The sequence below is a fragment of the Natrix helvetica genome (genome assembly GCF_964273705.1).
Source record: "Natrix helvetica genome assembly, chromosome: 1".
Taxonomy (NCBI): Eukaryota; Metazoa; Chordata; class Lepidosauria; order Squamata; family Natricidae; genus Natrix; species Natrix helvetica.
Genome location: NC_138548.1, coordinates 89,568,738 through 89,581,917, shown reverse-complemented (window position 1 = coordinate 89,581,917; position 13,180 = coordinate 89,568,738). Strand labels below are relative to the sequence as shown.

At 44.2% G+C, this 13,180-nt stretch overlaps 1 protein-coding gene across 7 annotated transcripts in view; it reads right to left on the bottom strand.

The window, feature by feature from the left end:
* The window catches only part of SHANK2 (SH3 and multiple ankyrin repeat domains 2), a 367,712-nt gene that overhangs the window by 332,504 nt on the left and 22,028 nt on the right, over positions 1–13,180 (bottom strand). For all 7 annotated transcript variants that reach the window (XM_081934542.1, XM_081934546.1, XM_081934547.1 and 4 more), the window contains exon 2: positions 2,051–2,276. In XM_081934542.1, the coding sequence (XP_081790668.1) occupies positions 2,051–2,263 (213 nt within the window). In that variant the 5' untranslated portion in view covers positions 2,264–2,276. The remainder of the gene's footprint in view (positions 1–2,050; positions 2,277–13,180) is intronic.

Below are 13,180 nucleotides of genomic sequence, written 5' to 3'. Positions count from 1 at the left end.
TAAATACACTTCATTTAATGATACTTGATGTATAATGTATAACGCTAAATCTATGCCAAAATATGGGGAAACACAGGCTCATTTTTTTGGAGAAGGTTCTGATTCTGAACCTGAAATAGCGTACACCTTCCTAGTTAAATTGTTAGTACTTAATCTCTGCAATAAGAATGAAAAATACAGATGAAATGAAATGAAATAAAATGCTCTTTGGCTATTTCATTTATTGTATAATATATCAATTGACAACATGAGAGCATAGATGGTCAGCTTTTTCATATGCTCCACTGCTTCTCTGCTAATCTGAGAGTTTCTCCCAAGCACAGCTGTAGCAAGACAGCTGATCTCCAGAATGAAATAGGTGCATACAAATGGAATGCATGCAGTCTACAATTAGAAGATATCATTCGTAGCTTAGGGTTGAACTTGATGCTCTCTGAGTTTGGCTATTCAGATATTTATATCTTTATTGTTAAACTTTATCCTCAGAGAAGACACTTTATGAGCTTTTAGAAAGATTTCCTGAAATGTTACAATCTAGGATCTAATACAAAGCTTACTTACTTATTTATTTATTTTATTTAGTTGAACTTAATACTGTATCAGTCTGAGATTTCTTTTTAAATGCACCCTACATTGTAAATTACAGAATATTTTGTCTAATTCATTTTCCCATAGACTTCTGAATGGAGAACTTCATTGCCATAAATAAAAAAAATTGATATTAAAATGTGACCCAAATTTCTTGCACATCAGAAGTTAATAGTCATGAAAATCTTCTGCTCCAATAATTCCTCTCAGATATCTGTACAATAAATAATAAAATTTCTACCTCTCCAAAAGATTTTAAATATTAAGATGGGTGAAATAATTACTTGTGATCCTTCAGTGAACTACTATCTATTCACATAAAACAAATGAAAAAAAATAGGATTTAGCTAAGACAGAATGTATTTTCCATTAAAAGGAATAAACAGGAGCCCTTCCTCTCATGTCTTTCAGCAAAACATCAATTAAGTAAAGGTGGAATGGAAACAGAATGTTAAGGCACTTTTTGCCAGTTATTCTTGATTTTTCTATACAAATGAAATGAACATTTCAGTATTGAAAAAATAGTGCTAAATAAATATGGCTTATTAAATTTTTATATTTTAGTCACCATCAACTACAGAGAGCAATAACGCAATCTATATGTGCTTTCACTCATTATTCATCCAATATTTCTAAATGACAATAGTTGCATGGATATCCATTTTTGGAAAATGCATTAGCATTCTGCTTCCTGTTTCTGGTGATAAAAGCACACAGTTTAATCTCTTATTCCCCAGTCAATGTGACTGGAAGCTTATACTTAACTGAATCATATTTTTCAATACTATTTTATGACTTTTGGTTTCAATACCTACTATATGAACAAAACAGTAAAATATCATTGTGATCTAAAACTAATCTACCTTTTTTTCCCTCAGGCTTTCAAGATTCTGTAATTATAGCCTATATCAACAGAGTTCTAATGTTTCTTATAGTCCCTATTTCCTGGCCTGGTCTACCTCAAATACATGACGTTTTCTAAGTTCCATTTTAATTAATTACCTCCCTACCAAATAGTATCACTTAAGATTATTTTGGAAAGCCAAAGAAGGCAAAACTGATTAGGAGCTGTACTGTTACTGCCAGTTTCTGACAAGTCAATAGGGAATCCAGCAGGAGGTTGCAAATGCAAATGGTGACATTGCATCTAACAACTGTGCAGGATTTGCCCAAGGGCTACAACTAGAATTATTGGAACTGCTGTTGTAAGTTGGCACTATCACATAATTTGGTGCTTTATGATCACATTGCTTAGTGATAGAATGTCCAGTTTCAATTGCCACACTTAACTAAGGACTACTTATATTCATCAAGCTACAATCCACATTCTCTTTAATTGCTCTGCATGTATTTTTTTTATTTTATATTTCCGAAAAACAACCAAGAAATTTTATCATTAAACATTCTAATCACACTGTTGAATAAATTTGATCAAGTGATGTTTTCATGGGGTTGTCCTTACAGTTTGCTGTAGATCTGGTATTATAATCCGAATCACTAATGTATTATTCTGGGCATCTTCCATTTTGCTACTTGGCTTTTCTGCTGTCGCCTTGATGGTGTCGTAAATGGTTTCTTCTTTGGAACTATCTGATTCTGATTCCACTGAATAATCTGAAAAGCTCTGAGCCATCTCATCTTCACTTGATGTTGGACTACGGGGCATGTTCAGCATATATTACATTCAGCTAAAAACACAAAAGACAAGGCAACAATTAGTTTCATATATAACATTTTGAACCCAGGAAGAAAAGGGAATGCATTTGTTTAAATTATTTTAGTCTGTTTAACTAACTTTGCAAGTGTTGAGGGTAGAAGGAATCTCGGGAAAATAAAGAACCAAGTAAATTAAATAATGCTGTAGATTAAAATGGAAATACTTACTATTAATAGAAAATCTAGCATTCTTTAGAATCAAAAGTAATTCCCATGTATATTTCATCCTGATTGGTAGAACACGCATACTTAAGAATACTGTAAAGCCCACATAAATTTATGTTTGACCTTCACAAAGGATTAGAGAATACAAACACTGTAAGGAACAGTATAAAACTCTATGCAGTAATGTTTAACCTTTACAAAGGACTTGTGAAAGTCCACTCTCAACTTAATTGTCAGACTGAGGGAGGGACCAATGCCAAGCCGGCGGGTGGAGTTAATAAGGAAGTGAGCGGAGCCATTAAGGGGGGGGAGTAGTGATACTCCAGAAGAGGGTCTTTTTATTCCGACGGTCGTGGGGAGGGGCAGGTGCGAGGGTAGCCAGAGATCTCATCACCGGTTGGGAGACCGTGGCCGTGGTCATTGGGTACGGCCGGTCATATGTCCCAACCCCCGCAATCTAAGTGGTCAGGCCCTACAGAGCCAGGGCCTGAGACTGATGCTACGCAATGCCAGGTCCGTGATCAACAAAGCCCCCCTCATTAACGACTTGGTGTCGGAGGGGGAGCCGGACCTGGCAGGAATCACGAAGACCTGGCTGGGCCACGAGGGAGGTCTCCCTCTCGTGGAAATGTGCCCGCCAGGTTACCGTGCATTTCATCAGTCACGGGCACTAGGCAGGGGTGGTGGGGTAGCAGTCATTGTGAGGGAAGGCCTCGAGCCGAGAGAGACAACTGTGCCACAGATAACCAGTTGTGAGTCCCTATGCGTGAAGTGGGGCCCAGGGAGACAGTTGGGCTTGCTGATTGTATACTTGGCTCCTCGCTATGCATCAGCAGCCCTGCCCGAGCTCCTCGAGGTGATCGCCGAGATGGCAGTTGAGACCCCCAGGCTGTTGGTCATGGGGGACTTTAACTTGCCATTGGTAGGGGAGACATTCGAGGTAGCTCGGGAGTTCATGGCCTCCATGACAGCCATGGACCTGACCCAAGTAATTCAGGGCCCCACACATGAGGGAGCTCACACACTGGATCTTATCTTTGTCTCTGGCCAATGGAGGAGTGATCTGGGAGTAGGGGATTTAGTTATTACACCCCTGTCATGGTCAGACCACTCACTTCTCCGGCTCGACTTCCCAGCCGCTACTCCCCATCGCGGGGAGGCGGAACCGGAATGTCCAAGATGGTTCCGCCCCAGACGCCTGATAGAACCTGATAGGTTCCAGATGGAGCTTGGGCCATTTCCTGTAGCCCTGACCCGCACCCGGATGGAGGACCTAGTGGCTGCATGGAACAGTGCAGCCACCGGGGCCTTGGACTGGGTTGCGCCTTTGCGGCCTCTCTTGCGGCAGCAAACCACCCAGGCCCCTTGGTTTACCGAGGAGCTGAGGGTGATGAAGCACCGCAAGAGACGCCTAGAGAGCAGATGGAGATTGTCACGCTCTGAATCTGACCGATCACAGGTGAGAGCCCATTTACGGACCTACCTTGTGGCATTAAGAGTGGCCAAGCGTCAGTATTGTGCCACTCTTATTGTGTCCGCAGATAACCGCCCTGCCGCCCTGTTTGGGGTAACCCGCTCCGTCCTTCAACAGAGGCCGCAGGAAGCCCCTTTGCAGGGTAGAGCAGAGGAATTTGGGGAGTATCTGCAGGACAAAATCGCTCAGATTCGAAGCGAGTTGGTCCCTACTAGTGGTCTAGAGGGGACGTCAGAGGTGGGTCTTGAGGCTCCACTCTGGGAAGAGTTTGACTCTGTTGCTTCCGACGATATGGACAGGTTGCGTAGGCGACTGCGAGCCACCACATGTTTACTGGACCCGTGTCCCTTCTGGCTTGTACTGGCATCCTGGGAGGTCACACGAGGCTGGCTCCAGGAGTTAGTCAACACTTCTTTGAGTGAGGGGTTCTTGCCGGCCATCCTGAAAGAGGCAGTGGTGAGGCCCCTACTCAAGAAGCCTTCCCTGGACCCATCTGTGTTAGCCAACTACCATCCCGTCTCCAACCTTTGCTTTCTGGCGAAGGTTGTAGAGAGTGTGGTGGCACAATAGTTTCCACGCCACTTGGAGGAAACTGATTATCTGGACCCACGCCAGTCCGGTTTCCGGCCCGGCCACAGCACGGAGACGGCATTGTTCGCATTGATAGATGATCTCTGGAGGGCCAGGGATAGGGGTTGTTCCTCTATCCTGGTCCTATTAGATCTCTCAGCGGCTTTTGATACCATCGACCATGGTATCCTACTGCACCGTCTGGAGGGGCTGGGAGTAAGGGGCACCGTTTTACGGTGGTTCTGCTCCTACCTCTCTGACTGGACGCAATGTGTGTTGGCAGGGGAGCAGAGGTCGACCCTAAGGCCTCTCACTTGTGGGGTGCCGCAGGGATCGGTCCTCTCGCCTCTCCTGTTCAACACATATATGAAGCCGCTGGGTGAGATCATTCGTGGTTTTGGGGTGGGATATCATCTGTACGCTGATGATACGCAGCTGTACATCTCCACCCCGAACCACCCCAACGAGGTCGTCAAAGTGATGTCCCAGTGTCTGGAAGCCATACGGATCTGGATGGGAAGTAACAGACTCAAGCTCAACCCGTCCAAGACGGAGTGGCTGTGGCTACCGGCACCCCGGTTCAACCAGCTGATTCCATCACTGGCCATTGGGGGCAAACATCTGGCCCCCGTGGATCGGGTACGCAATTTGGGCATCCTCCTAGATGCCCGGCTGTCAATGGACGACCATGTGACAGCCGTGGCAAGGGGGGCGTTTCACCAGGTTCGCCTGGTGCGCCAATTGTGTCCCCTATTGGACCGGAACGCCCTTCGCACAGTCACCCATGCGCTTGTGACATCCCAGCTAGACTACTGTAACGCTCTCTACATGCGGCTCCCCTTGAGATGCACCCGAAGACTGCAGTCGGTTCAGAATGCGGCCGCGCGGGCAGTTTCGGGAGTCGCTAGATACTCCCACGTAACACCTCTCCTGCGCGGGCTGCACTGGCTACCTGTAGCTTTTCGGGTGCGTTTCAAGGTGCTGATTATCATCTTCAAAGCGCTCCATGGCACAGGACCTAGTTATTTGCGGGATCGTATCCTGCCCCACACATCCCTTCGGCCGATCCGCTCACACAGAGAGGGACTCCTCCGGGTGCCGTCCACTAGGCTGTGCCAGCGGGCGACGCCCAGGGGAAGGGCCTTCTCTGTGATGGGCCCGACCCTCTGGAATGACCTTCCCCCTGATATTAGAACAACCACGGACCTCCGCTCCTTTCGCAAGAAGCTCAAAACCCACCTGTTTAATCTGGCCGGCCTGGCCTAATTCCAGCTCTCCCACCTCAGTCTGTATTTTTAATTTGCATGGGTTGGTCTTAAGGCTAAGTTTTTAATTTTTATAAATATGTACAGGGGTTTAAAGTTTAATCCGATTTTAATTATATTTATTATTGTGCCGCCCTTATTGTGCCACCCTTATTGCGTCCGCAGATAACCGCCCTGCCGCCCTACTTCGGGTGACCCGCTCCCTTATATCGCAGAGGCCGCGGGAAGCCCCTCTACAGGGCAGGGCAGAGGAATTTGGGAAATATCTGCAGGATAAAATCGCTCAAATCCGGAGGGAATGGGTCCCCCTCAGCGGGCTAGGAGGGACGCCCGAGGCGAGTCTTGAGAGACCATCCTGGGAAGAGTTTGACTCTGTTGCCATCGAAGATTTGGACAGGTTGCGTGGGCGACTACGAGCTACCACATGTTCCTGGGACCCGTGTCCCTCCTGGCTTGTACTGGCATCCTGGGAGGTTACATGAGACTGGCTCTTGGGACTAGTGAACGCTTCATTGGGTGAGGGGTCCTACCGGCCGCCTTGAAAGAGGCGGTTGTGAGACCCTTACTCAAGAAGCCTTCCCTGGACCCAACGGAGCTAGCCAATTATCGTCCTGTCTCCAACCTTCCCTTTTTAGCGAAGGTTGTAGAGAGTGTGGTGGCCCAACAGTTCCCACGTCACCTGGAGGAAAATGATTATCTAGACCCACGCCAGTCCGGCTTCCGACCCGGGCACAGCACAGAGACGGCCTTGGTCGCATTGATAGATGATCTCTGGAGGGCCAGGGATAGGGGTTGTTCCTCTATCCTGGTCCTATTAGATCTCTCAGCGGCTTTTGATACCATCGACCATGGTATCCTACTGCACCGTCTGGAGGGGCTGGGAGTAAGGGGCACCGTTTTACGGTGGTTCTGCTCCTACCTCTCTGACTGGACGCAATGTGTGTTGGCAGGGGAGCAGAGGTCGACCCTAAGGCCTCTCACTTGTGGGGTGCCGCAGGGATCGGTCCTCTCGCCTCTCCTGTTCAACACATATATGAAGCCGCTGGGTGAGATCATTCGTGGTTTTGGGGTGGGATATCATCTGTACGCTGATGATACGCAGCTGTACATCTCCACCCCGAACCACCCCAACGAGGTCGTCGAAATGATGTCCCGGTGTTTGGAAGCCGTACGGGTCTGGATGGGTGACAACAGACTCAGGCTCAACCCCTCCAAGACGGAGTGGCTGTGGCTTCCGGCCCCCCGGTTCAACCAGATGATCCCATCTCTGGCCATTGGGGGCGAGCAACTGGCCCCCATGGAACGGGCATGCAATTTGGGCGTCCTCCTGGATGCCCGGCTGTCCATGGATGACCATGTGGCAGCCGTGGCAAGGGGGGCGTTCCACCAGGTTCGCCTGGTGCGCCAAATGCGCCGCCTATTGGACCGGGATGCCCTTTGCACAGTCACTCACGCGCTGGTGACGTCCCGCCTAGACTACTGCAATGCCCTCTACATGGGGCTCCTCTTGAGATGCACCCGAAGACTACAGTTGGTCCAGAATGCGGCCCCGCGGGTGATTATGGGGAGTACTAGATACTCCCATATAACACCTCTCCTGCGCGAGCTGCACTGGCTCCCTGTGGTCTATCGGGTGCGTTTCAAGGTGTTGATTACCATCTTCAAAGCGCTCCATGGCACAGGACCTAGCTACCTGCGGGATCGCATCCTGCCCCATACATCCCTACGACCAATTCGCTCTCACAGAGAGGGACTTCTCCGGGTGCCGTCCACTAAGCAGTGCCAGAGGGCGGCGCCCAGGAGCAGGGCCTTCTCTGTGATGGGCCCAGCCCTCTGGAATGACCTCCCCCCCGACATTAGGATTACTACCGACCTCCGCTCCTTCCGTTCAAAACTCAAGACCCACCTTTTTCAACTAGCCGGACTGGCTCAATGATAGTTCCATCTTTATCCTCCTGGCAATCTTTTAAATTTGTAATTTATTGGGGTATTTTAATTTTAATTTTATTAAGACTATTACTATGTATTGTACTATGCAATTTTGACACCTCCTCTGTGAAATGTTTTAATTGTATAATCTGTGTTTTTATTTATTGTACGCCGCCCCGAGTCCCTTCGTGGAGAGGGAGCGGCTAACAAATATAATAAATTCAATTCAAATTCAAATTATTATTTGTATGGTTTTTAATTTGGTACCTGTACACCGCCCCGAGTCCCTTCGGGGAGAGGGGGCAGTCTAGAAATCAAATCAAATAAATAAATAAATAATAAATAAATTGCTAATTGGGATAAACAAATCAAAAGCACAACAGCTGTTGAAATATTTAACACTAGGAAAGATTATATATGGGAATCAATACTTAAAAGAGGTCCTAAGAGTAGCTTAGTGAAGAGAAAGCAGATTTTGATCAGGACGTTTTGTCACTGAACTTACATCCAATATTAAATATTTCTACTGCTGAAATGGAAATTCCCCTTGGCATTTGCATTAGGAGCCAATAAAAAGCTAACAGAAATGTAAATTAAACAAATGTATTAAAGTTGTTAGAACTATAGACAAAATAAATATTCACAATAAGATACTTTGTCATTATTTTGCTGATACTATAAATAGCCCTAACCAGGATAGAAGTTTACATGTTCAATAAGTAATTATCTACAAGAAATTATTTGGAAAGCATATCCCACAGAAATTTGGAGAAGGTGGTTTTGATTCTGAGGTGTTGATATTTTTGATGTGCTAAACCTTTTTAATAATAAATATTGCAATATAGCTTTGAAATACCATGTTAGAGATGAATGTTTACACTGACTTTCTCTTTTAAGCCAAAAAAATTCCTCAGGGTGAATTTCATATTCTTATGCTTCATTGAACTGTGAATTACTACAGCTCTCTATAATACCTTAAGTCAATAAAAAGCATAAACACTGGTTTCTTTATACTCCTACTGATACTAATCTCACAAATGAAAGTTTTATTGGCCAATACAGGGTTGCAACAAACTTCAAAAGGTTTTAGAAAATATTTAATTAGGTTAGCAATGTGGTGCTCAAGGACCTATCCCATCTTTGCATCTTTCTATATGTCTCTCTGTCAGTCTGTCTGTCCATCTATCCATACATGAGATACCAAATCTCAAAAGAATTTTCCGTTCTGTCATGAAATCTGAGTGCATGACCAGTAAAATAGTCACCATCTTTTAGAACAATGTATTTCAGTGTTATGACACTAATTCTTACAGCTTTCTTGGCAAGAATTTCAGAAGTGGGTTTCCATTGCCTCCTTCCTAAGGCTAAGAGGGAATGACTGGCCTAAGCTCAACCAGCTGGCTTTCTGCCTAAGATAGGACTAGGGGTGAAATTCGACCAGTTCAATCTGGTTCAGGTTAACCGGTAGTGGTGGCAATGGACGTCTGCGCCCACCCACCCAGACATCATCACGTCCCGTTTTTGATTATCTGCGCATGTGCAGAAGGTCCTACGCATGCGAGGTGGTGATGCATGTACTCACATTTGTGAACCGGTAGCAAAAGTAAGTTGATTTCTCCCCAGACTATACTCTTCCAGTTCTATCCTGGTAACTTAACAACTACACCACAGTATCTCTCTGAATGACCAATTGCGCTGCATTCTCTATTTCTTTAATTTCTTACAAAGCCTTAATCAGCAGCAGTTTTTCCATGGGTGGTCTTTCAAAAGGCAACTGGATTTTGTTGAGAAACAAAGTTTCTCCATAAGGCACTGTTTTCACAGCTTTTAAGATAGTGGCTACCTGTTCTTTTTCAGGATGAATAGGAATGAAAAGATGAATATATTCCGTTTATAGTTTTATTTTCATTACTTATTTGCCACTTTTTCAGCACCATATTTTTGGAGTATAACAGCGATGGCGAACCTTTTTTGGCTCGTATGCCATAAGTGGGGGGAGCATAGGGGGGGTCATGTGCGGGCGGGCCGCACCCATAATGCAATGCGCTACCCCCCAGTGCACATGCACGCACTACTGGCGCTACCCCCCCATTTTTACATGCTTTTTTTTCCCTCCCCAGGCTCCAGAGGCTTTATAGGAGCCTGGGGAGGGCGAAAACAGCCTCCCCCGGCCCCCCGGACACCCTCCAGAGGTGTCAAGGAAGCCTCTGGATGGTCCCTGAAGCCTTCGGAGTGCTCAAAACAACCCTCCAAGCAAACACTTCCGGTTTGCTCGGAGGGTCATTTTAAGCGTTCCGAAGGCTTCAGGGACCGTCCGGAGGCTTCCCTGAAGCCTTCGGAATGCTTAAAACGACCCTCTGAACAAACCGGAAGTGACTTCCAGTTTGCTCGGAGGGTCGTTTTGAGCGCTCCGACAGGGCAGCACCTCACGTGCTGTCGGCACATATGCCATAGGTTCGCCATCACTGGAGTATAAGATGCTCCAAAATATAAGACGCACCTTAGTTTTTGGGGAGGAAAATAAGACGAAAAAATATTCTGCCTCTGCCTACCAGCATCCATGGTATTCAGCTGACACATGATAACAAGGTCAGTCAATGAATAGGCATAGCAACTAAGTCAGCTAATGAGGGCTACTTGGACTCTGAAATTTGCTGTGTGAGCAACAAGGAGACAGGGAGGAGCCTGGCTTAGCCAAGAACTGAAAGTGACACTTCTTGTGTTTTGCTTGCATTTACTACTGGAAAACCTGCATTTGGTAATGTATTGCATATTATTATTATTTTGAACCCTATTGAATCAGTTACTGTGCTTTCTGAATGTGATTGCTGCTGCAAACTCTGACCAGTCAGTTCAGCTTCAGCACTTATTGCAGCCTGATTCAGCACAGCTGATTGGAGGATGGATCGGACTGCTGGAATACCCCCAATCAGCTGTTCCAGGCTACAAGGATTGCCACAGATCATCGCTGTCTCCATGCCTCACATTTTTGGCCTCTGGTGGGGGGGGGGAGAGGCTACATTCGGTGTATAAGACGCACCCAAATTTTCACCTTCTTTTTTGGGGGGGAAAGGTGCATCTTATACTCTGAAAAATACGGTAGTTGTCCTTGAAATCATTTTGAGCTTTTGTTGTTGTTCTTTAGGATATATGCACCTAGAAGAGGCTAGGTACTAAATACTTAAGGAGAGTCCAGATAAATAGACTGTTTAATTTTGATTGCAAGGGAATGGCATTTGGGGACTAAAGCCAAAACATTCTACTGCATGATGCAGTCACAATTGTTCAGGAGAGACTTCTATTCCTTTGAGAAGGTCTAGGGCCCTACAGTGAGCTCCCGAGGGTCCCAGGAAAAAGGAATTACAGTTGCGCTCAAGGTATTCAAGTGCTGTTGATCATCTCAGTCTGTCCCAAACTATAATTCAAAACTTTTTCAAAGGTATTCCAAACATTTACAGTCCTACCCAGCCACATATATTTTGCTTCCCTTTCTACTTCCATGAAGGAGACTAGTATAATATACTTGTCTGTTCCATCTTTTACTTACATTACATGCCCAAACTAGGTGTGTTTTACTTGTTTTGTACTCAAGGAATTGCTGAATACAAATGATGCTAGCTAGAGAACAAATTAAATCCAGATACTTTTAAAATCCAAAACTTGCTTTACATGAATAAGCTACATAATTATTGAGTCCACTCAGTTAAAATACATGCTTAGGTTTTTCTCATTAGTGATACACATTTACTAAATAGAGTTTATGTAATAAAATAGAAGCATTAACATGCTGGAACAAGTACCATCAAATATCATGTACTAAAAATAGTTATTCTGATAAGCATGTCCACAAGCTTCTAAAACATAGATAAAGTAGTACAGAATTAATCATAGCTTCACTTTCTAAATTACATTTATTGGTCAATTGCCTGTAGTATGTGCCTGTGTGTGAACAGCTTTTTAATAAGTTATATTGTTTTAGTAGCATTTTTAAAAATAACCAATGTTATATTTTTTATTATTCCACTTATTTTTTTGTTATAATGCTGATATTTGGATTGAAATTATATATTTAAATATATTGTTTTGAATAAAGCATATTTGAGACTTAACATTACGAGTCCAAACCATTTCTTAAACATCTTCTGAAAAATCATGCATCCAAATCAAACCCAACTATTCTTCAATCCTTACTTTGACTCCCTGATGACTTTAAAGGAGCCTTTTTTTTTTCAGGTTATAGTGCTGTAGTCTACTGAATGCCAAACAATCTGAACTCTGGAGAAATTCTGCCATAAGATCTGTCAGAACTGGAAAGAGTTCTGTATTTAATAATACAAAAATACAATCTAAATTTAATAATAAATTTAAGAAAAAATATTTTTAAAAAGCAACAGGAGATAGATCTAAATATATTTCGCATGCTTTTTATATTTTATTATTTACTATTTTTATGACCTGTGATGTATAATTAAAGTTTACTTTTTGTGATATTAAGAGATTTAGAGTGAAATAAAGTATTCTCAGAAGCAGGAGTCGAAGAACTGTAAAGGTCTACCTAGGGCAAAGAAATCAAAAGCTTGCTATTCCCCCACCACCCACAAATGAACATTTCCTTCCTCCTGCTGTTGGCCCAAGATTCAGGCCCAGGTGCAGTTCTCGGACAGGGTGGTGGAGACACATCTACCAAAGGGAGCTTCTGGGCCTGGCTGGGAAGGAAGCGGTGGGATGGAGCTGGCAAAGGAAGCAGGGCAGTGGTTCAGGCAGCAACTCCCCAGGTGAAGGTGGCATATGCCAACATTGTGTGAATTGCAGCTGATGGCAACAGAAAAAAGCAAGCTGCCAGCAAACTGTCTTCTAGAGTACATCTTTGTAGCTCTAATTACTAGATGGCACTTGCCACTTCAGACACATAAATACACTCATCACTTACTCAAACCTGTTACCAAATATTATTTCTTAAGCTTAAAAAACAAATGCCTGAAAACATATAAGAAAATATCCTTTCATGCAGAAATAGCAGGTGTCTTTCACCCATATCTGTATGTAACCATGTATGCTTCTTCAAGTCACGAATTACATTTCCACAGAAAAAAACTAATAAGATAATTTTGCTCTGCTGGTAAGGCTTTCAACCTATAAAATAAACAATGAGATGCAAAATGTGACTTGAATGGCAACAGCCTGCTGATACATAAACAAAAAAAGGAATGGGCTCCATTCAGTAACTCTGAATTGTTGTCAAGCATTCAAAGGTGCCAGAAAGGAAAAGAGGTAACAGTTTGCCAAAATTAAATAGCCTTTCCATTAAATTTTCAATTCAAGTGCCATTCCATGGGCTGCTTCTGTCATAATATTGCCATCTTCTTAATTCTGCTTAAGCAAATGTGAGGAGGCTAAATAGGATTTTTTTTCCTCCCATAAGCATCTCTTTTCAACTGAATGAACTGAAACTGCATTTTTCTTCTGGAAGCCT